The sequence below is a fragment of the Peromyscus maniculatus genome, chromosome 8, assembly GCF_049852395.1.
Source record: "Peromyscus maniculatus bairdii isolate BWxNUB_F1_BW_parent chromosome 8, HU_Pman_BW_mat_3.1, whole genome shotgun sequence".
NCBI classification, from domain to species: Eukaryota; Metazoa; Chordata; class Mammalia; order Rodentia; family Cricetidae; genus Peromyscus; species Peromyscus maniculatus.
In genome coordinates, this window is record NC_134859.1 from 54,432,217 (window position 1) to 54,454,062 (window position 21,846).

A 21,846-nucleotide genomic window follows, 5' to 3' on the forward strand; every position below is an offset into this window, starting at 1 on the left:
TTACGGCTTGCAGGGTCGAGGGTAAAGTTAGGGCGCCTCTGCTCGGCGGAGCGGCACCGGCTCGCTTCCAGCCGCGGTGTCTCCCCGATACCGCTCCCCCCCGCACCCCCGGAAAGTGGTCTGTTCTACGCATCGGCCATGGGGGCGGGGCCCGGCGGGCCCTCCCGAGTGTGTTCCGGAGAGGGCGGGAGCGGCGGGCCGGCCCGCGCTCATGAATATTCAGTGTCCTCGCTGAGGATGCAGCAGGCGGACAAGATGGCGCGTCCGAGCGGGTGGAAGTGGGTGCCGGTCGAGAGGCCTCGCAGGATGGTGGGACGCCTCCTCGCCTCGAATCGAGAGCCACGCGGAGCCCCCTGGCCTTGGATCTCCGGCTCTTCGGAAAGCTGTCCTGGAGGAAGGGTGGCTGCCACCCGAGAGCCGCGGATCACGCGACCGCGACGATCCGAGAAAAGCAGATTAGTGGTGGGGCGGACCACGAAAGTCCCGGGGACTGTGAGGTCAAGGAATGTGAACTTTTAGGAAACCCTCCACCTTTCAGAAATAAGGGGGGCGCGGCTGCGTGTCTCAAGGGAGTCTCCAACAAGAGCGTGTCTCCAACTCTCGCCAAAGCGAAGGCGACGCCGGCTGCGCCGCCTTAGTGATCCATGTTTGATGTCAGTGTTACGTCACCACCCGGACAGGGAGCCCTAGGGAAAAGGAACACTCCCCTCCCCCAGTGCAGTAGCTGTTTGCCTGACAACCTGCATACTTCATCCCTGATGCTCGTCTCCTTCCTGTCTGTGGGATTATCCTCCACGGCCCACTACCAGACGTCCTCAGTCCCCTGGATCTGAGACCTCACAGCTTAATTATGCCATTATCCCCTGGCCCAGCCTAAATCTCATGCCCTGGCTTCACTCCTATTCTTGCTTCAGGTCTTCCCTCTCCATCAAGTCCCAAGTCACCCTTGAATCCCAGGGCATCCTTCCTTTTGTTTGTTTTTACATTTTTTATTCTGTGTGTGTGTGAGCAGACCGCAGCGCACATGGAGAAAGGATAATTTGTGGACGTCTGTTCTCTTCCCCTCCCATGTGAGATGGAACTCAGGTTGTCAGGCTTCGTGGCACCAGCCTTTACCTGCTGAGCCATCTCACTGGCCCTCCACACCAGTCCTTTTTGAGGCATTTGTGCTTCCATAGTTTTTATTCCAGTCTCTCCTCCCATTACCCCTGCCCCCCCCTCCCCCGGGCTCTCCAGTTGGATTTCACTCCTCCATTTGCCCTTCCTTCTCACAGCTGAGGTTCTGGGCGGTGATGACGGCGATGCTGCCCAGCACAACCCCTGCCCCCATGATGTCAGAAGGTGCCACAGCCTCATAGAGCACGTAATACTGCAGCATCAGCGCCACCACCACCTCGGAGTGCAGGACAGCGCATACCAGGGCAGGGTGGGCCTTGGTGACCGCGTAGCTCACACACACAAAAGAAACCAGCGCAAGGAGCCCCACGGACACCACACAGCTCCAGCTCAGGGGGTCTTGAGGTAGCACAGGTGTCTGCAGCACAAAGAGGCCTGGTAGAGAGACCGTCAGCCCCACCAGGCCGAAGAGGAAGGCCACTGTTGGTAAGCAGGAGGGGAAGTGTAGAGAGCGATAAACCTGTAGCCCCAGTGACAGTGCCAGACCTCCCAGGAAAGCCAGTACGTAGCCCAGGGCTGTGTAGAGGCCTGTAGTCCCCTCTTGCAATGTCCCCAGTCCGGGTCCCACAATGATGATCAGTCCGAGGGTGCTGCCAAACAGGCCGCACCAGGCGTAGCCACTGAGACCCTGGCTCTCCAGGCAGAGTGCCAGGAGGGCCGAGCACACGGTGGAAGAACCTTTGCGAACAGTGACCGCGTTGCCTGCAGGCACCACCTGGACCGCACTGTAGGCACATCCAATGCTGAGGACGTTGAGCATGGCGTGAAGGAAGGCCCGAACCCGAACGTCACGAGGTCCCAGCAGCGGGTCGCCACGAAACTTAAGTAACAAGGCAATGGGGAGGTGGAAGATGCATCGGAAGATGAGCAACTCCAGCGAGGGCAAATGGGAGGTCTGGTAAGCCATACGGGAGAACGGGCCCACGAAGCCGGCAGACAGTCCTCCACCCAGCAGGGCCACAAACAGACCCTTGGTGGCATCGGAGGGCCCGCAGCGATGGTTCGAGGGGAGGCTGGCTGGAGTGGAGGGCGGTGATGGCTGGGTGAAGTCAGGTAAGTTGGAATAGGGATAACCGGCATCCTGTTAGGAAGAGAGGAGCTTGGACAGGAGGGCAACCACAGCCTGGGCAACTTGGGGTAGGGTGAGCGCCAGGTTGAGATCTTGGACCCTTCAGGATAGTAGAGGAGCTCATAGGACCTAGAAAGGGCCTGAAGATGGATGAGGTGGTACAATGCCATCTTTGAGCATCTAAAGCAGGAGGCAGGGATGAATAGTCCTGGACCATGTTTCTCCCGATCATGTTCCCGGGAGGAAAAAAAAAGAGAGGACCCAAGGTCCTCTGTTCATGGGAGGAAAGGGAGTTAGCTTCAAATGCTTATGTATCCATATGATGTCACAAGCTCCAGGGGCTTCTGGGTACCTCACTGAGTTTCACTTGTAGGTGTCTCCAGGACCACTGGGAAGCTTAGAGGAGGAGGGAAAGGAATATCCAGATGCTGAATGTTGCCCCCACCATTCTCCTTTGCCCAGGACTCACCAACTCTTCTTGGACTTCCTCCTCTCCTCCTGGGTCCGGTTGCCTGATCCCCCTCAGAGCTTCAGCCATTGTGACTTGGTTAGAGTAGGGTAAGGTTCTTCCATGGAACCTTCTCTTCCTGGGCGGGGATTATTTTCTCATAAATTCCAACTCTGGCCTGTTGTTTATTTGGGGGGTTGGTTTTTTGTTTTTTTGGTTTGGAGTAAGTTTTGGGGGTGAGGGGAAAGAGACAGGCTCTTTCTATAGGCCAGGTTATTCTGGAATTCACTGTGTTGTCCAGGCAGATTATAGGTGCGTACCACCATTCCAGGCTTGTTTTCTGTCTTTGTTGCTATGACTCCAAGTTCGTTCACTCTCTCTCTCTCTCTCTCTCTCTCTCTCTCTCTCTCTCTCATGAAACTGCTTTTGGTTTATGTTTTGCCTCATTTTATAAGGGTTGTGTTTTTTGGTTTTTGGTTTTTGTTTCTGTACATGTGTGTGTTAATGTCCATACGAATGTGGAAGCCAGAGGGTAACATTAGATATTTTTCTTCGGTCTCTGTCCACCGTTTCATTTTTTTTTTTAAACAGGATTTTTATTGGCCAAAACTTGCCTAGTATGTTAGGCAGGTTGGACATCGAGTCCCAGGGGTCCACGTGCCTCCATTTCCCCCACTTTGTGATTTCAAACATGCAATGCTCCTGCCTGGCTCCTCCACCCCCCCATACTGTGAGTGTGAGCACACGTGGGACACAGTGAGCATGTGGAGATCAGAGACCAGCTCGGGTGTCTGTCCTCACCTTCCACCTGTCTGAGACGGAGTCTTTTGCTGTGTGCTTCTGCAAATGTCAGAGGAGCCGACCCGAGAGCTCCTGGCGATCCTACCGACGCTGCCCTCCATTTCACCGCTGGAGGAGTGCTGGGATTGCGAGATCGATTCTACATCCGGCTTCCTGTGAGGCTTGAGGACCTGGACTCTGAGCATTCTCCCCAGCTCTCTTACTAAGTTCTGGAGCTCAAACCCAGGTCTTCACTTCATGTTTCGTTGACAGAACTTTACCAAATGAGCTATCTATCTCCCCAGCTCTGGTGTTGTTTGCTTCTTTATTCTTATTTTTAAATTTTATTTTGTGTGCATGGGGGTTTGCCTGCATGTATGTCTGTGTACCACTTATGTGTGCCTGGCGTCCTTGGAGGTCAGAACAGATGCTTGTAAGCTGCCATGTGAGTTCTGAGAGTTGGACCTGGATGAGCAGCCAGTGCTCTTACCGACTCAACCATCTTTATAGCCTCAGTTTCTTTTTTAAAAAAATTTAGTGTGTGGGCAGACGTGATGGCCCACACCTTAAATCTCAGCATTTGGAAAGCAGAAGAGGATCTCTGTGAGTTTCAGACCAACCTGATCTACATAGTGAATTCCAGGCCACCCGGGGCTATATACACAGACTCTGCCTCAAAAACAAGAAAGAAAGAAAGAAAAAGAGCATGTGTGGATATGTGCATGTGAGTGCACATTTTATTTTTAACTGTGTGTATGCGGGTGCATCAGTGTAACAGTATGTGCATGAATGCAGAGGTCAGAGATATCACATCCCCTGGAGCTGAAGGTGGTTGTGAATGTCCTGACTTGGAGGTTGGGAATAGAACGCTCGGGTCATCTGCAAGAGCACTACTGTCTCTCCCAGTGAGCAGTTTCTCTAGCCCTCAGTTCTTGTTATCTGACACAAGGTCTTGCCCAGGCTGGTCCCAAACTCACTGTGGACTCTGTGGAATCTTGAAATCCCCATCTTCTTGCTACTGTCTCCCGTGCTTGGGATTACAGGCCCAGCCACCATGTTCAGCTTCACAGTGTTTGAAGGAAGGAGTGCTGGGGTGGGCTGCGTTTGCTGCTGCTGCTCTTTAGAGAAAGGGTTGCTGTACCGCTTGTATAGGGCTGAGTGCCTTGAACTTGCTGGGAGGAGACCTGGAGCTTGCAGTGATGATCTTCCTGCTGCCCAGGGCCTGCATTAGAGGCCTGTGCCACACTGCTCCACCGGGAGTCTTGAGAGTTTGCTCCTCTGTCTCCTGATGTGGTTTTGGTTTTTTGTTTGGGGTTTGTTTTTATTTTTTGAGACGGAGTCTCACTGTGTAGCCCTGGCCAAACTAGAACTGGCTCCTTAGACTAGGTTGTCCTCCAACTCACAGAGATCCACCTGCCTCTGCCTCTGCCTCTGCCTCAGCAGCAGCAGCAGCATACCAGGCCTCTCCAGAGTTTTAAATTTTACACCACCAGGGAGGAGTCTGTAGACTCATCCCATTGATAGTTCAGGAGTGTTTCTCACGTATGTTGTATTTCTTAAGCTTCTTATGTTTCTTAGGCTTTTTGTGTGCAACGAGTGCAGGAGCCCCACACCAAGGCCTGCATTTATTTGCAAGGACACAGAGTGGGTATTTATTTCCACTGGTTAAGACCCAATTCCAAGCTTTGTGTTTATCTGTACTAGTGATCACCGTAGCCTTTCCTGAAGAGGGATGCCCCCAGGGCTATTGCCTGTAAGGATGCTAACTCTGGGTCTATTGGTTCCACTGGGCCCAACTGTGAGTCTACCATGTTGTGTCTGTGGCCCGGGAGAACGTGTATGGTGTGCGTGTCTGTAGTGAGCAAATGTGCACACGCAGCATGCTCTAGGCGATGTACACTCTTGAGTGAAGAGTGTGCAGAGGGAAGGGCGGGCGTGGGGGTAAGTCCCTTCCCCGGGAGCGAGTGGTCTAGGGCAGTACAGCCCGGCCACCGCCCCGCAGGCAAGGTGTCTACCCTCCGTCGTTCGTCTCCCTGTGTGGGAGCCACCGGGCCAAGGCCATCGGACGCCAGAGCTCAGTGTTTGGTGTCGGCTGCGCTGCGCTGGCTTCCTCTCGGCAGCAGCAGCGGCGCTGGGGGGGGACTGTTTCCGGGGGTGGGGGTGGGGGGGGAGGACCGGGGCGGGGGGAGCCGATGATGTCAGTGGCGGCGGCGGCGGCGGCGGGGCTGGGCCGGGGCCGGGCGCTGGGGGGGCCGGGGCAGGAGCTGGAGCCGGAGCTGGAGGAGGGCGAAACCCGAGTGGCCGGGGGCGGCCACGGTGATGAGCCCGGCCTGGCGGACGCGGCGCCATCGCAGTCAGGTTGGCCCCGGGGCGAACCGGGCAGGGTTAGGGCGGACGGGAGCCAACTACCTTGGCCCCCTCTTTCCGCTGCCCGGCGCCGCGGGGGCCCGGGCCGCGCCCCGCGACCGCTCCCCTTCCAGGTTGATCTAGGGGCGCAGGGGTCGGGGGCTGGAATAGGCCCCGCCCCCGGGCGCGCACGGCGCTGGGGAGCGACTTAGGGCGCCCTGGTATGGCGTCCAGCTAGCCGCGGCTGGGGGCCTCGGTCTCCTGGGGCCGTGGAGAGGGTCGCAATCACTCCACCTATGAAGGGTTAAATTCTGCAGCCCAATGTCCCCCTCCCTCTGTGGGGCAGGTTGGGGGTGGGGTGGGGCGGGTGTGATCCCAGGCAAGCGCTGCAACCTTCTGGGAGAGCGATGGCGTAGGAGCCAGGCAGAGAGGGGGAGGGGTGGCCCTCTGGGCGCCCCAGAGTTGGGGTGTACAGGGTGCGCAGTGCGAGCAGGGGCCCGGAACCGCCGCGCCGTCGGGGCAGGGTTGTGGCTGTGAGTCTTGGAGATTGTGCCTCCTACGGTGCTGTGGGGCAAGGTAAACTGCTCCTGGGCACCATCGTTGGCTAGTCTGGCAGCAAGGGGTCTGCTGGAGCCCTTCCTGATACATAGAGATAGAAAGCCAGGAGGGGTACTCACTGGTACAGAATTACAGGATATGGCCCTGTGGCTTTAGGCGACAGATACCTTGAGTGTGGTGTCTGGGGTTCTGTGCGTAGTTTTGCCAGCATGTGTTTTCTTGTACGAATGTCTTGTGTTGCACATATGAATGTTTATGAATGTTTGTTTTCTGTATAGCTGGCATGGAGTGTGTGTGTTTGTACCCATTTGAAGAGTGCAGTTGTGGACCTCTGCATCAGAAGGTCTCACGCCTGAGTTCCGTTTCTGTAGTCCTGATGAGGTGTGGCCCAGTTGTGGAGAGGACAGAGGGTGGATGGATTGTGTGTTGGTGATGGGCAAGTTTCGTGGGGGCCGCTTGTCTGCGACTCAAATCTGCTGCTCAGCAGGAGCACGAGAAACTGAAGCCTGTGGTCCGCTGGCACTGAGGGCCTCCGGGTGGGACATGCAAGATGGGTTTACGGGATCCTGGGCGGCCAAGCAAAGGGCAGGGTGCGTGTTTGCAACATTCTCCACGGGATTCTTTGTGACGTTGTTTGTGGGAGCCTGTCTGGGCTGTTGGGCTGGGAGTTGAGCTGGTCAGAAAACACTTGGGAGGAGGTGGCCCGACAAGGGCAGTGTGGGCCTCGGCCCCAGAAGACCAGTGGACAGCTTTGTATGCACGGCTACCTTCTGTGCGCTTAAGTGGCCGGGTAGGGCTGCCCGGGAGATGTTCGGGAAGGTCGGGAGATAAATATTAGCCAGAGCAAGAGCGGCAGGCATGGGTGCTGTTGGGTGGCACTGTGCTTTCGCAGGGTGTGTGTGTTTGCCCCTCACCCAGCATGTCAGGGCCATGGGGAGGAAAGTCCTGGCGCCTACAAGGGAAGTGAGTTTAGACAGAGTGGCTCCTTGGCCATGTTTATGTAAAGGCCGCGTGTGACTTTTGTCACTAAAATGGAAAAAAGGATCGTGAAGTGTTTCGTCTCCTCCCCCTGCTTCGCCCTCTCCCTTTCTCTGCCCCCCTTGCGGGTGTCTCTGACGCACATGGGGCCCTACTCCTGTGACAGTGGGAGAGCTCTGGACAGAATTTGCTCACTAAGCAGATTCTTCGGAACAGGTTTCCCCACCTTTGGGGCCTGGGCCCTTCTGTGCAGGTGGGAGATACACGTGTGTGCTCACCATTTGTGCACAACACTGTGCCCGGCATCCAGCCTGTGTACAGGGGGGAGTGTGAGGGCTTTGGGGCCGTATCCTCTGTAATGGGTGATGGCGCTGGCTGCCTAGGAGGCCTGCAGGACAGGTGCAGGACGGGAGCTCTGCACTGGAGCTGAAGTGTTCTGGTACCTCTACGATGTCCTCCTGGGACATTCTGAGTGTCCTGTTCCACATCTACAAGATGGGGCTAATGACTGCCCTACAGATCTTCCAACAGCAAGTGGAAAATAGACCCGACATATAGCAACAGATTAGAGACGAGGCCTGGGCCAGCCCCCCCCCCCCCCCCCCCCCTGCAGCGGAGACTCCCCTGCTCCCGGCTTCACTAGTAACAGTAGCCGTAAACAGTCGGTTTGCCCTGACTGTACCGGCACCGTTCCCAGGCTTTTCCGTACCGTCACTCATCCGTTCCTCACTCTGGCACCCCACTGAAACCCAGAGAAGTGAGGTGCTTTGCCCCGAGTCACTTGGGTAGTGAGGAGTGGTGAGGCTCCAGATCTTGTCTCTTGACTCCTGCCCTCTGCTGCTTTCTGGAACCTTCAGCATGCACATGCCAGCACACACACCACAGTCTGTCACAGTCTGTGCAGAGCATCTCGCTGCCTTTTTTTCTTTTTCTTTTTTTTTTTTTTTTTTTGAGACAGGGTAACACTCTTTAGCCAAGATTAGCCTCTAATTTTTGGCAATCTTGTTGCCTCAACTTCCTGAATACTGGGATTATAGGCTTGAGTCATCCATCACACCTGGCTTACCGATATATATTTTTTAAAGTTTTTAAAAGATTTATTCCTTTTATCGGTATGAATATTTTGCTCATATGTATGTGTTTGCACCACGTGGTGCCTTAGGTCAGAAGATGATGTTGGATCTTCTGCAGCTGGAGTTGTGGATGGTTGTGAGACACCATATGGATACTGGGAATTGAACCTGGGTCCTCTTCAAGAACAAGTGTCCTTAACTGCTGAGCCGTCTCTCCAGCCCTTCACCAATCTGTTTTTGAAGACCCGTATCATAGACAGTGCTCTCAAGAGCCTCGGCCCCGAGTGTGAGACTGAGTATCTGTGGCTTTGCATTGTGGGTGCTGTCATGGGGCACTGCACATTGATTAAAATCAGGAGGAGGATTGTCCTTGTCTCCTGAGTCATAAAGGGCAAAGGAGGAGATGCATTTTAGTCCAGTCTTAAACAGTTTGGAGGGATGTTGGGACGAGGTCAAGGAAAGGGCATTAAATGTGTGTGTGAGTGAGTGTGTATTTGTGTGTGTGTATTTCACGCACTTGAATGTGCAATGGTACAAGTGCCCAGTGCACATGTGGAGACCAGGACAAGACATTAGTTGTCTTCCTCTATTGCCCTTCACCTCATTGGCTTGAGAAAGGGTCTGACATGGACCCAGAAGTTGCCATTTTGGATAGGCTGACCAGCCAGTGAGCCTTCAACCTGTCTCTGCCCTCCAATGCCGGGTGACAGGTACAGAGCCACGCCCCAGTTTTTTATGTGGGCGCTAGGGGTTTGAACTCAAGTGCTATTACTCACAGAACTGTCTCCCCAGCCCGGATTTTTTCAGTTACATTTATTTGTGTTTGCCCACATGCACACATAAGTGTCCGGAGGACAGCGTACAAGAGGAGGTTCTCCCTCTACCACATGGACTCTGGGGATTCAGGTTTCCACGATGTGGGGTATGGGTATTGCCTATACCCTTTGAGCTCTCTTGTCCTAGCTTTTGTGTTTTTTTTTTTTTGGTTTTTTCGAGACAGGGTTTCTCTGCGTAGCTTTGCGCCTTTCCTGGAGCTCACTTGGTAGCCCAGGCTGGCCTCGAACTCACAGAGATCCGCCTGGCTCTGCCTCCCGAGTGCTGGGATTAAAGGCGTGCGCCACCACTGCCCGGCCTGCTTTTGTGTTTTTTAGACAGGGTCTCAATATGTAGCCCAGGGTGGCCTTGACCTCTTTGCAGTCCTTCTGAGTGCTGGGGTTACAGGCACGAGCTACCAGCCCCTGCTTCCAAGGACGTCTTCAGGCCGGGAGTCACACTAAACTGCAGTTAGAGCTGAGGACGCTCTCTCAGTGGGAGACGGCAGGTGGGAGGGTAAACTTACAGGCAAGCAGACAGCAGGTGGTCCCTGGCCTTGACCCTGTGAGTCTCAACAAGGGCTTGAACTAGTTTGGCGGCCAGAGGGGCTGGAGAAGGCTTGCAAGCCATTTCCATGCAGTGTCAGCCGGACTTGGTGACGGCTGGATTTGAGAGCCAGGGAAAGGGTGGAGTCAGATGTGACACAGTTAACACGTAGCACGTGAGAGTTTGTGTGGTGATTTATGTAACCGGCTGGCCTGCTATAGGCTCTTCAGGGCAGGATCCAGCAGTATGGCAGAGGGAAAGCTTCAGCGTCTGGTGTCATCCAAGCCTGGATTCAAGTTTTGGCTGTTATAATCTATGTGACCTTGAACAAGGCTTCTCCTCTCCGAGGCTCAGTTTCCTTCTCTGTAAAATTGGGAGACTATAAATCCCTACGGTGGTCTGTTGTGGGTGGCTGTGAGGATATAATTGAGACCATGTATATTAAGCCTCTAGAAATGTGTCAGGCAAACTGAGTGTCTCAAACATCGAGGTATGGTCATCATCCTCAGCTCCAAGGATGGCTTCTTTTTTGAGAGGAGAGACTCCAGGAAGAATAGTTGTATTTGTTTTAGAAAAGTTTCATTATATAGCCCAAACTAACTTCATACCCATGATCTTCTGGACCCAGCCTCCAGAGTACTGAGATTAAAGGTTTTTGCCACCAACACAAATTCTTTCCCTTACCAAAACCCTGCCATTCTGGCATCTCCCGGCATTCTTCTGGGCCGGGGTGGGACCCGAGGCCATGCTAGGGAGGTGTCCTGTCATCGTTCTACTCCTGCAGCCTCTAGATGTTTCTAACCTCTCATTATGCACTAGGCACTGTTCTAAGAACAAGATCCTTGAACAAACAGCATAGTCAGAAATCCCTACCCCTGCCCTCCTTGGAGCCCACATTCTAGAGCTAACGAGCAGTGTGTTTTATTTCCTGAGCTACACAGGGAATGCATCAGGGTAGGGAGAAAGCGGGAAGGGGGCAGGGAAGGCCCCTAAGCAGGGTGACTTGAGTCACAGCTTAAAGGACTAGAACATGAGGTTTGCGGTGACCTGGGGGAAAGAACAATCCGGTTGGGGACCACAGCAGGAAGGAAGGAAGCATCCTCGTGTATGTGCTCAGTGGCACCTCGGAGGGACCTCAGTCAGGTAAGCGTAGAGAAATGGGCCAGGCAGTAGTGGCACCTGCCTTTAATCCCAACACTCAGGAGGCAGAGCCAGGCGGATCTCTGTGAGTTCGAGGCCAACCTGGTCTACAAAGCGAGTTCCAGGACAGCCAAGGCTATACAGAGAAACCCTATCTCAGGAAAAAAAGAAAGAAAAGAAAAACAATAAGGACAAACAAATAAAACTTTAAAACCACAGAACCACCAAATTCATCCTTTCAAAGTTATATTTGTTTATTTACTTGATGTGTATGAGTATTTTGCCTGGATGCATGTCTGTGTACCAAGTACCAGCCTGCTGCCCATGGAGGTCAGAAGAAGGCATGAGATTCCCTGGGACTGGAGTTACAGACAGTTGTGAGCTGCCATGTGGGTGCTGGGAATTGAACCAGGGTCCTCTGGAAGAACAGCCCGTGCTCTTAACTGCTGAGCCATGTCTCTAGCCTACCACCAAATTCATCTTGAAGCCCAGATTCTGCCTTTTTTTCTTCATCACTTTTCTCACATTTTCCAGGGCTAAGTTCCAAGACTCGGCACAGTTATCTCTCAGTATCCACGAGAGATTGGGTCTAGAGTGCCCCATGGGTATTGAAATCCTTAGGTATTCAAGTTGCTAATATAAAATATAAAATGATGAATTTCTATAATCCCAGCACTGGGGAGGTAGAGTCAAAAGAATCAGGAAGGGGTTCAAGGCCATCCTTGACCAATTCAAGGTCTGAGCTATATAAGACCCTGTCTCAAAATAAATAAAATGGTATAGTGGTTGCATCTAAATTATGTATGTCCTCCCATTTATTTTATCTCTCCTTAAAATGTTTAATATCACATAAATTCCACATAAATAGTTTTGGGAGATTTTGTTTTATTTTGCTTTGATTCAGGGTTCTCCTATGTGGGTCTGCTGGCCTGATACTTGCTATGTTGATCAGGCTGGCATTGAACTTGCTGTGATCCTTTTGCTTCTTCTTTCTCAGTGCTGGGCTTACAAGCACGTTCTGTTCCACCACACCTGTTTAAATAGTTGTTCTATTGTGTTGTGGAGAGACGAATCACAAGAGAATAAAGCCTGTGTGTTTGTGGAGGAGCAGTGTTTTGGAATCCTGTTGATCCCTGGTGGTTGAGTCTACCAGTTATTAGCTCATGTTATCTTTACCACTACCCTGCACAGTGGGAACTATTTATCACCCTCTCCATACAGACAAGGAAACTGAGATAAAGGATCACATAGCAAGTGTCTTCATCTCCCATGACCCCTTTCAGGGCACTGGCCAGTGATAGGACAGTTGAACTGCTCTAGACTCCAGGGGAGCACGCAGCAGAGCCAGGAACTGATCACTGCACCAGCACACTCCCTTGACCTGAGGACGAGTTTGCAGTGCCTGACCTCTCCACGGTGGTTATTTTGAGTGTTAAAATGAGATGGTGTGCATAACATATTTTGCTATACTTTGCCCATTAGTAAACGACAGCTCTAAAGCTTGTTGTGATAATGATTCTGGGTGACCGCTAAGCGCCAGGCCAGTTTTGGTCTGTTCAGATCTCAGAAGCACCAACAGGCTTTGTCCCACACCATGGCAGTCCACACACGGGAGCACACCTGCAGGCACCCACCTTGTAACGTGGTGCAGGTGGGCAGGCCTGGCCGGCCTCAGGGGTGCGTGGGAACTGGAGTCAAACCGACTTTGCTCACCTTTACGTTTCTTCCTAGAAGAAGGAGCCACCTAATTCTCACGGAAGTTCTAGGTAGGCTAGCAGTGTTCCAATGGGGGCTGTTAACACCCTTTATAGGGCTAGACCCCAGCCTAGCTACTAACTGGCTAGACGGCCTTGAGAAGCTACCTAGCACGCCTGAGTGCCTTTTATCTTCACGTGGAGAAGCCCACGTTAAGTGATGAGGAAAAGTGAAATAATGCAGATAACAGTGCGGAGGCCTTCATAGAAGGGAGTAAGAGACAAGGATTACAGACAACAGATGAGGTGGGAATCTGTCCCCAGAACTCTCGCCATACCCACAATGCGGCAGCAAATGGGGCAACACTTGGCTCTTGTTCTGTGCCAGGCCTGTGGTCACAACCTCGGGCTACTGTCCTGTTGACCACCTTCCTCTTGTCCGGAACGGGCATCAGCCATCTCTTAGGGAACACGACATGTGGTACAGCCATCTCTTAGGGAACACGACATGAGGTACAGCCTTTAGTCGAAGAATATCAGTAATCAAGGAGAAAAGAACATTTTGGGGGTGATGAGAATTAGTCAAGGAGCTTCCGATGTGGGATACTAATGAGGATATGTGTGACCCACGGCATGTGGAAGGGGCCAGAACGTCCTGGCCGCATGGAGGGTGGATGAGAAGGACCCAGGCAGTCTCTCCTGTTGTCACCAGCCATGTGACTTTGGAGAAGGGACGGGCCTGACTCCGGAACTCAGATCCTCAGCTGAAAATTAGGAACCTAAGACTTGCAGTGCCCAGCTCATGATTATCATAGCTGACGTTTGGGTTGCCTACTGTTCCATTTGGATGAACCTCAGCAAGAGGTGAGGTAGGGGTAACCCATCCCCAGCTTTAAAGACAAAATCCATAAGCCAAGGGTCTCAGAGTAAGGAGCAGGACCTAAAGCCCCCCACTCTTGGTCTGGCCACCTTCCCAGTGTGTGCTGGAGACTAGAGCAAGCAGGCATGTGTGCTGGCGGTCACCCGATACCTGGACTGGAAAGCCCCCCCCACTAAGGTTTCTGGGTCTGTGGTGTATATGAGGAGGCACACTCCTAATGTGAGAACCTAATCAGGTTAGGCCAGGGTGTGTGTTGGGGGCGGGGAGGGGGGGGAAGCTCTATTTTGATATGTAAATGAGCCCGCTGCGATTAAGTAAAAAGTGGCAAATCTTTGATTTCTTTGAGTCTCAAGATTGGGCCAAAGGGATTAGAAAGGTCTGTGAGCCTGTTCTGCCTGTGGATTGGACTGTGCTGCCCTGTGGAGGTGAATTGGGGATATGCAAATTATCCTGTCTGTCCTCCTCAGGGCCGGCAGAGCAAGGCTCAGCGATAATCTGTGGCCTCCTTGGTCTGATTGGATTTGGCCACATAGCCTGACAGGCTCCCGGGAGGGATCAGGGTTTTCAGAGCAGCCTATGTGCCTGTGACTCTGACTGATGTGCTGATGCCCACGTCCTGGAGCCTTTCCTTGTGGGGACCCTGTCCTCTCTCCTCTTGATTTCTGACACAATCTCTGTTTCTCTGCAGAAGGAAAACGCCAGGCTGAAGGAACTTGCTGAGCCATTACTCTGCTCCATGTTGGCTATGTTCTCAGGTGAGAGGGTGCTGGGAGGACAGCAGCTAGGAAGGGGGAGACCCGGGCCGGGGGCCAGCCGGGGCGGCCATTTTGTCCAGTACTGAAAAATGCTTGAGTGTGGAAAGCTTCCCCCTTGTACGGCTTACTGTGTATCTGGAGGTCATGACCACTTGACCTTCACTATGAGCTGAGTTATCCCTGGTCTCTTCTGGCCCAGATGTTAGACATGCTGGTCTTGGACATTGGTTCGATTCTGGGTGCCTTGTTTTAACCCATGACTCCTGTGACGTGAGTTGTTCAGCCTTCCACCAGATTCTGACCAGCCTCCAACTGTCCTCCGTTCATCTCCCTGGTCTCAGAGGCTCCTGACCTCTGCCCAGCCTCTGAGGCTCTCCCTGGCCTCTTCTCCCCACGTCCAGGCTGGCACCATGCCACCCCCTGCAGAGGTGACGGACCCGTCCCACGCCCCCGCTGTCCTGCATCAGCTCAATGAGCAGCGGCTCCGCGGCCTCTTCTGTGACGTCACCCTCATCGCTGGAGACACCAAGTTCCCGGCTCACCGCAGCGTCCTGGCCGCCTCCAGCCCCTTCTTCAGAGAAGCCCTGCTTGCCTCGGCGCCGCTGCCGCTCCCGCCGCTCCCCGGAGGCGCAGCTCCCAGCCCCGCGACCGCCACAGCTGCCGCCTCCTCCTCCTCCTCCTCACCCCCGACTCCAGCCTCCCCTCACTCCTCGTCCCCTCCACGGGTCCTCGAGCTGCCCGGGGTCCCAGCGGCTGCCTTTTCCGACGTCCTCAACTTCATCTATAGTGCCCGGCTCGCGCTCCCGGACGGCGGAGGGGATGGGGCGGCTGTGGCAGAAATCGGAGCTCTGGGGCGGCGGCTGGGTATCTCCCGCCTGCAGGGCCTGGGGGAAGGAGGTGATACTTGGGTACCCCCTGTTCCACCGCCCCTGGCCACCTCACATGCTGAAGAGGACGGTTTGGGGCCAGGGCTTAGACCAGACGGCGAGTGGGTGGGCGACAAGGCTGAGCCCCCGGCTCCCGACTCCCAGCCCTCCCTGTCCCGGCGGCCCTTCCCCTGCCCGCGATGTGGCAAAAGCTTCATCCACCCCAAGAGGCTGCAGACACACGAGGCCCAGTGTCGGCGGGGGTCCAACACCCGGGGCCCGGCAGGCCTGGGAGCCGGGAGCGCTGGCCCTGGGGGTCCTGCAGGAGTGGATGCCTCGGCCCTGCCACCACCCGTGGGCTTCAGAGACGGCCCCGAGCATGTGGTGAAGGTGGTGGGCGGCCATGTGCTTTATGTGTGTGCGGCCTGTGAGCGTTCCTACGTGACCCTGTCCAGCCTCAAGCGGCACAGCAATGTCCACTCGTGGCGGAGGAAGTACCCCTGCCGCTACTGCGAGAAGGTGTTTGCCCTGGCCGAGTACCGCACCAAGCACGAGGTGTGGCACACGGGAGAGCGCAGGTGAGTGACCCACCGACCGACCCACGCGGGTGGACCAGGGAGCGGTGGGCAGGGGGTGGGCTCTAGAAAGCCGTCCCTCCACACTGGATCGCCTCTTGTCCTGGTGCCAGCTCACTGCCACCACTTGCCTGCCCGGCCAGGCTGCGTGCTACGGGACACGCTAGGATGGTGGACAGGGAAGTTTGCCCTCGCAGAGAGGACTGTGGGAGCACAGGCCTCCCGGTGGGGCTTAGAGCACGCAGAACAGCACCGGATCCCCTTAGCATGTTCATTTTGTCGTCTGTACCACAGCAGGCGTTCTGAGGACTTAAATCGATGACTGTTCCCATTTCACACGAGAACAGCTGAGGCGGAGTTGAGTCAGCTAGCCAGGGTAGCCGGGCCCCCAGCAGGAAGGGAGGATGGACAGTTCCTGGGACGTTAGAAGTCGGAGGGCTGTAGATGACAGGGCAGGATGAGGCCCTGTTTTCAGGGCTGTAACTCAAGTGGCTGTTCCCGCCCTGTTCCCTGCTGTCGTGGCCCAGGTACCAGTGCATCTTCTGCTGGGAAACCTTTGTCACCTATTATAACCTGAAGACCCACCAGCGAGCCTTCCATGGCATTAGCCCCGGCCTCCTAGCCAGTGAGAAGACACCCAATGGAGGCTACAAGCCCAAGCTTAATACCCTCAAGCTGTACCGCCTGCTCCCCATGCGGGCAGCCAAGCGGCCCTACAAGACCTACAGTCAGGGAGCCCCCGAGGGCCCTCCTCCTCCACGCCTCCACACACCGGCCCCTGCAGCAATGCCAGCCACCCCCCCAGCCCTCCCCCCACCTGCCCCAGAGCCTGGTCCTCCTGCCTCCGTCATTGCCTTTGCTCACCCCGCTCCCTCTGTCATTGTCCACGGGAGCAGTGGCTGTGGTGGAGCCGGGGGTGGGCCAGCCGGCACGGGAGGGTCCCAAGCTGCCTCAGTCATCACTTATACGACTCCTCCAAGACCCCCCAAGAAACGCGAGTACCCACCTCCTCCCCCTGAGCCTGCAGCAACCCCCACCTGCCCAGCCACGGCTGCAGGGCCAGCCTCAGCCGCGGACGAGGCCAAGGGCCGGAATCTGCGGGCTGGGAGGACTCTGACCTACACAGCCAAACCCGTGGGCGGGGTCAGTGGGAGTGGGGGTTCCCCCCCAGGGACAGGCCGAGGCTCCTCTCAGCTTCAGGCCCCACCTCCACTGTGTCAGATCACTGTGCGGATTGGGGAGGAAGCCATTGTCAAGCGTCGCATCTCAGAAACTGACCTGCGTCCTGGAGAGCTGAGTGGAGAAGTAGAGGAGAGTGAGGAAGAGGAAGAGGAGGAGGAGGAGGACCAGGAGGAATCAAAGGCTGGAGGGGAAGATCAGCTCTGGAGGCCCTACTATTCATACAAGCCTAAGCGTAAGGCTGGAGCTGCTGCTAGCGGGGTCAGCGGGGTCAGCGGACCGCCCCGAGGACGGAGACCACCACGCTGGAGGCAGAAGCTGGAACGAAGAGCCTGGGAGGAGACCCCGCCGGTGGAGGGCCCAGGAGGACGAGGACGTGGTGAACGCAGGCACCGTTGTGGGGACTGTGCCCAGACCTTTGCCACTCTGAGGAAGCTGAGGAAGCACCAGGAAGCCCACAGCGAGGGCTCCCACAGCTCCAGGACTGGGAGGAGGTCTTCCACCCGATTCGCCTGCCCCCATTGTGCCAAGGTGTGCAAGACAGCAGCTGCCCTGAACCGACATGGGCAGAGGCATGCGGTGGAGCGGCCGGGGGGCACCCCTACCCCTGTCATTGCCTATTCCAAAGGCAGCATCGGCGCCAGGGCCGGCGATGTCAAGGAGGAGGCTCCCCAGGAGATGCAGGTGTCCTCGTCAAGTGGGGAGGCGGGCGCTGCCAGCGCTGCTGCTGTTGCTGAAGCTCCTGGAACGGCCTCACTCCAGGACCCTGTCATCTCTGGGGGTGAGGAGCCCCCAGGAGCAGGTGGGGGCAGCTACGTGTACCCACCTGTGCAGGAATTCCCCCTGGCTCTGATAGGAGGCAGCCGGGAGCCCGGCGGTGGCAGAGGAAAATCTGGGAATGAGGGCCCCATGGGAGCTTCTGAGGGAGACCGGATGGAGGGGATGGGGACTGCCAAAGTCACCTTCTACCCTGAACCCTACCCGCTTGTCTATGGCCCTCAGCTCCTTGCTGCCTACCCTTACAACTTCAGCAACTTGGCCGCTCTTCCAGTTGCTCTCAACATGGTCCTACCTGATGAGAAGGGTGGGGGGGCCCTCCCCTTCCTGCCAGGGGTCTTTGGCTACGCAGTGAACCCTCAAGCAGCACCCCCCACTCCACCAACCCCACCTCCCCCAACTCTTCCTCTGCCAGTTCCCCCCAAGGGAGTAGGGGGACCGGCAGGGGTTGAGAGAACCCAAAAGGGAGACGTGGGGTGAGCACTAAGGCCGGATCCCCCTTTCGCCAGATGCCACCCTCCCTGGGCCCCCACCACTAGCAGCTCCCTGGCCCCCCTGCCCCTTGGGAGCCCCATCACACTCTAATGCAGGGATTCGGGGGGGCCCTGGAGCTCAGGAGTCAGGCTGCTTTGTGTGATTGTAGTCTCCCCACCCCTGAGAAGGGATTTCCGGTGGTTCCCCTCTCAGTCTTTCCAGGGAATGGCCCCTGAGAGGGGAAGAGCCAGCTCCTGTCCCTTCCCCAGCCCTTGGGGCAACTGAGCAATATACTTACCTGAATCTCTACTTACAGCCCTACCAGCTCTGAATGTCTAACCTGCTCCCCTGATTTGTAAACCTGGGGGAAACCATCTCTCACCTACTGATGCCTGCTCGTTCTGAAGCTTTCTCTAAGCCCTTCCCCAGATGCTTCCTAGCACATTCCATTCTCTGTGGCCCAGGGCCCGGACCAGACCATTGTGATATCTGACCCACCAGCCTGGAAGCATGGCTTTGGATTCCGTTCTTCCCAAGGGTGGGTTTCTCTGTCCTTGTTTCTTTCCTATTACAATGTCATGCTTCCTTGGCTTCCATGCCTTCGGATCTTCCATATCCCTCCCTGTGCTCCTAGACTTTGGAGATGGCCTAACCCAATCCAGGTCAAAAGGAGGTGGGGAGGTGTTCTATGGCTGAGCACTTTTTCAGTACAGGGCAGGGAAATCGGGCCCTACCTTTACCCCCAAATCCAGTGACTCCAGATTCTTCCAAGACAAAAGAGGTGAATAGATCATATCTCTTCTGGCCTTTATATGTGGCTTCTTTGGGGCTGAACCAGATTTGAGCACCAGGTGTGAAGCACTCCATATAGGATGGAGAAGAGACTCTCCTTTCTCCCTGCCAAGCCCTCACTCTGGTTTCTTCTAGATTAGACCAAATAGCCAGAAAAACGATGGGGGTTTGATGTGTGGGTGAGCCCAAGATTTGCACACAACCTTCCATCCTCCCCTTAGCCCTGTCCCTCTGCTGTCACTGTCCTCACCAGTCACTCCAGATGGTTCCGAGGGACCCATCCTCCTCTCCTGGTGGGCTTTGGGGTATCCCCGCCGACTTTGCCTCCAAAATAGCACCTTATACCCCTCTGACTCAGTTCCCCACACCCAAAGATCCCAGCCTAGGGATGGGGTGCAGGGATTTTAAATAGTCCCTAATCCCTAATTTGCACTAGTTAACCCTGGTCAGGGGTCCCTATGTTTCCTTCCAGTGGGGAAGATAAATATTTGTTCCTACTTCTTGTTGAAAATGGGGCCTCCCTAATGTGTGATTAGGTGGATATTTCCCATATTACCCACCTCCCCTCCCCTCAAAACAAAATAGCTCACAAGGGGAGAGCCAGTTTTGGGGAGCAAGTTTGATGTGGGAATTAGAGGAGTATGACTTTTAAAAGGAGAAAGACTGTTTTAATCAAAATGACAGCCTTTCTCTCAGCTACTGTTTTCTGGGGCCAAGATGGCTGCCCTCTGACCCACTGTGGAGAGGGCAAGATCATGGCCTTTGAGGGAGGTGAGTTTGGAAAGGCCAGGAGCATCCTCCTGCCCCTCCCAACCTCCCTGGTACACAGGGAGGGGAGGATTTGACAGGCTTCCTGAATGTTAATCACGGAGGGAGGGGTCACTCCATCCCTCCTCTGTCTCTTTGCACTTTTCTTGGTCTTGGCCACAGCCTGAGTGAAGAATTTCCTACTGAATGTACCAAGTTCCAGTTTTTAAGGGGGAAAAAGTTTCAAACAGGGAAAAAATGGGGAAAAAAAAAAAGAAAAAAGAAAAAAAATCACTAAAAATTCCCATAAATCTTGTTTCTGGCACTTTAGAAAAACTGCAAAAAGTACATAATAAAGAATACATATATATATCTACACACAAATTATATATATAAATATATCTATATATACAGCGGAACCACAAGAGAGACTGAGGAAGGCCTGCAGGCAGGGGCAGGTGTGACGACAGCCCCTGGTCCTTCACCAGTGCTCCTCTGAGGACGTCAGGAGAGCAGAAAGGCTCAAGATGGGCTGTGGAATCGGAACTTCAGAATAGGTCAAAATGACAAAACCACAGACCTTTTGGAAGAACTAAGATTGTAGGTGTTTTTATTTTTATTTTTTAATATGGGTAGAGTAAGGAGAATAGCTTCCAGAATTTGGCAACAAAGATGTTGTAAAGCAGAAACTTAAAAATATGTATTTGAGCTGGAAAGTTTCAATATCGTGAGTTTCAGGTATTGGAAATTTGGGGTTTTGCAATTTTGTCATTTGGAGATGATCAAGTCTTGTCGATCTGTGCCCTCTTCCCCGTGTTCCCTGAGGAGGAGGGTGATGGAGTGGGAAGGCCACTGGTTCTGTGCCATAGCACGCAAGATTTAGAATTCTACAGACTCTAGCTCTATCCGTAGTGAGGACCCAGATTTAGAGAAACTGACCAATATTTATCTCAGATTTGTGTGTGTTTCCGATTCTCCAGGACAATAAACCAAGCAGACAAATGAACCGTGTTCACAGTGGGGCGCCAGGTGCGATTGTTTGTGTGGCTGCTGGGTCGGGGCAGGCACTGGCTTCCCTTGCTCCTAAGGGATCCTGAGACCTGTAGCCCAGGCCCCCTCCCAGGACCGATGTCCAGCAGCTGAGCTGAGAGAAGGCTAGCCGCTCTGGGTGCTCCAGTTCACTGATCTGACCTCCAGGGAGAGACATTAACTCAGGAGCTGGAACTGAACTCAGTCAGCTGAGTGCTTGCCTAGCACGCAGGAAACCCTGGGTTTGCTTCTCAGTCCAACGTGGTGGCACGCGCCTCCAATACAAGCACTTGGGAGGTGCAGGCAAGAGGATCAGAAGTTCAGGGTTATCCTCAGCTACACATGGAGTTCCAGGCTAACCTGGGCTTCACAAGGCCCCTTCTCTAAAATGCAGTGCCCCCTCCTTTAGAAACATCCTCAATGAGTACAAGTGCTAGGTTCAAGAGTTCTGTGTCCCAGACTAACCTTTGCCTTAAACCAGGCCCAGCTCTTTTTCTAGTTTGAAGGTACACTGGGGCAGAAACTGCATCATGGCCCCGAGAGCTCTTCCTCACTCCTGCGTCCTCACTGGCTTCGTCTTGCCTGCTCTGTATCCTCGTGTGTCATACAGGGGTAGTTGGGAAGGTGAGCAAGGCTGGTCAGGTAGACGGGAGCTTTGGAGGAACTCCCGTGTGAACTCCCTGGCCAGAGTGGGCAGCCACTGAGAAGCCCTAGCAGGTTGCCGTCGACAGTCGCGGGTCTAGCGGCACTAGTTTTATAAACGTTTTCAAGAGAAGCCTGAAATCCAAATGTCTGTGAAATACACCAATTTTAAAGGTACCAAGCTTCAAATAGTTTTTCCTTTTATGTGTGCGTGTGTTGTTTGCATGTGGATACACCACGTGTGTACAGTGCCAGAGGAGGCCGGAAAGAGGGTGTTGGATCCCCTGGGACTGGAGTTACATGTGTGGGTTCTGGGAATCAAACCTTGGCACTCTAGAAGAACAGCCAATGCTCTTAACCTCAGCATCATCTCTCTCCAGCCCTTAATTCAGATTTCAAATTACACATCTTTAATCCCATCACTCAGGAAGCAGAAGCAAGTGGATCTCTGTTTGAGGCCAGCCTGGTCTACATAAGTTCCAGGCTAGCTAGCCAGGGTTACATAGCGA

The 21,846-nt window shown here is 54.4% G+C and overlaps 2 protein-coding genes and 1 long non-coding RNA gene across 8 annotated transcripts; 1 reads left to right on the forward strand and 2 right to left on the reverse strand.

The window, feature by feature from the left end:
- Window positions 1–1,243: 1,243 nt before the first annotated feature.
- On the reverse strand, window positions 1,244–3,293 carry Slc35g6 (solute carrier family 35 member G6). Its single transcript, XM_006973433.4, has 2 exons — window positions 2,715–3,293; window positions 1,244–2,257 (listed from the first exon to the last, which is right to left on the reverse strand). Exons 1-2 carry the CDS (start codon window positions 2,781–2,783, stop codon window positions 1,244–1,246), a joined length of 1,083 nt encoding a protein of 360 aa, XP_006973495.1. The 5' UTR covers window positions 2,784–3,293.
- Window positions 1,938–21,514, forward strand: Zbtb4 (zinc finger and BTB domain containing 4). Of its 6 annotated transcripts, XM_076542707.1 has the most exons (6): window positions 1,938–2,074; window positions 2,708–2,803; window positions 3,547–3,720; window positions 14,190–14,256; window positions 14,658–15,700; window positions 16,225–21,514. In XM_076542707.1, the coding sequence occupies exons 5-6, from the start codon at window positions 14,667–14,669 to the stop codon at window positions 18,131–18,133; spliced, it is 2,943 nt and encodes a 980-aa protein (XP_076398822.1). In that variant the 5' UTR covers window positions 1,938–2,074; window positions 2,708–2,803; window positions 3,547–3,720; window positions 14,190–14,256; window positions 14,658–14,666; the 3' UTR covers window positions 18,134–21,514. The 6 variants fall into 6 exon arrangements, with proteins under 6 accessions (XP_076398822.1, XP_076398821.1, XP_076398820.1 ...); XM_076542706.1 differs by lacking the exon at window positions 3,547–3,720; XM_076542705.1 differs by lacking the exons at window positions 2,708–2,803; window positions 3,547–3,720 and having other exon boundaries at window positions 1,949–2,074.
- LOC121831334 (uncharacterized) lies at window positions 11,796–14,664 on the reverse strand. The gene is made up of 2 exons (XR_013041703.1): window positions 12,960–14,664; window positions 11,796–11,959 (listed from the first exon to the last, which is right to left on the reverse strand). It is a non-coding gene; the product is annotated as an uncharacterized LOC121831334 (long non-coding RNA).
- Window positions 21,515–21,846: the final 332 nt, after the last annotated feature.

What these genes read in the sequence shown, in the direction of transcription:
- Zbtb4 (XM_076542707.1), top strand. Translation starts at nt 14,667, where the DNA reads ATGCCACCCCCTGCAGAGGTGACGGACCCGTCCCACGCCCCCGCTGTC. An exon ending in TGGCACACGGGAGAGCGCAG is followed by an intron (nt 15,701 to 16,224) that starts GTGAGTGACCCA and finishes GTCGTGGCCCAG; the next exon opens with GTACCAGTGCATCTTCTGCT.
- Slc35g6 (XM_006973433.4), bottom strand. Translation starts at nt 2,783, where the DNA reads ATGGCTGAAGCTCTGAGGGGGATCAGGCAACCGGACCCAGGAGGAGAG. An exon ending in AGGAAGTCCAAGAAGAGTTG is followed by an intron (nt 2,258 to 2,714) that starts GTGAGTCCTGGG and finishes TCTTCCTAACAG; the next exon opens with GATGCCGGTTATCCCTATTC.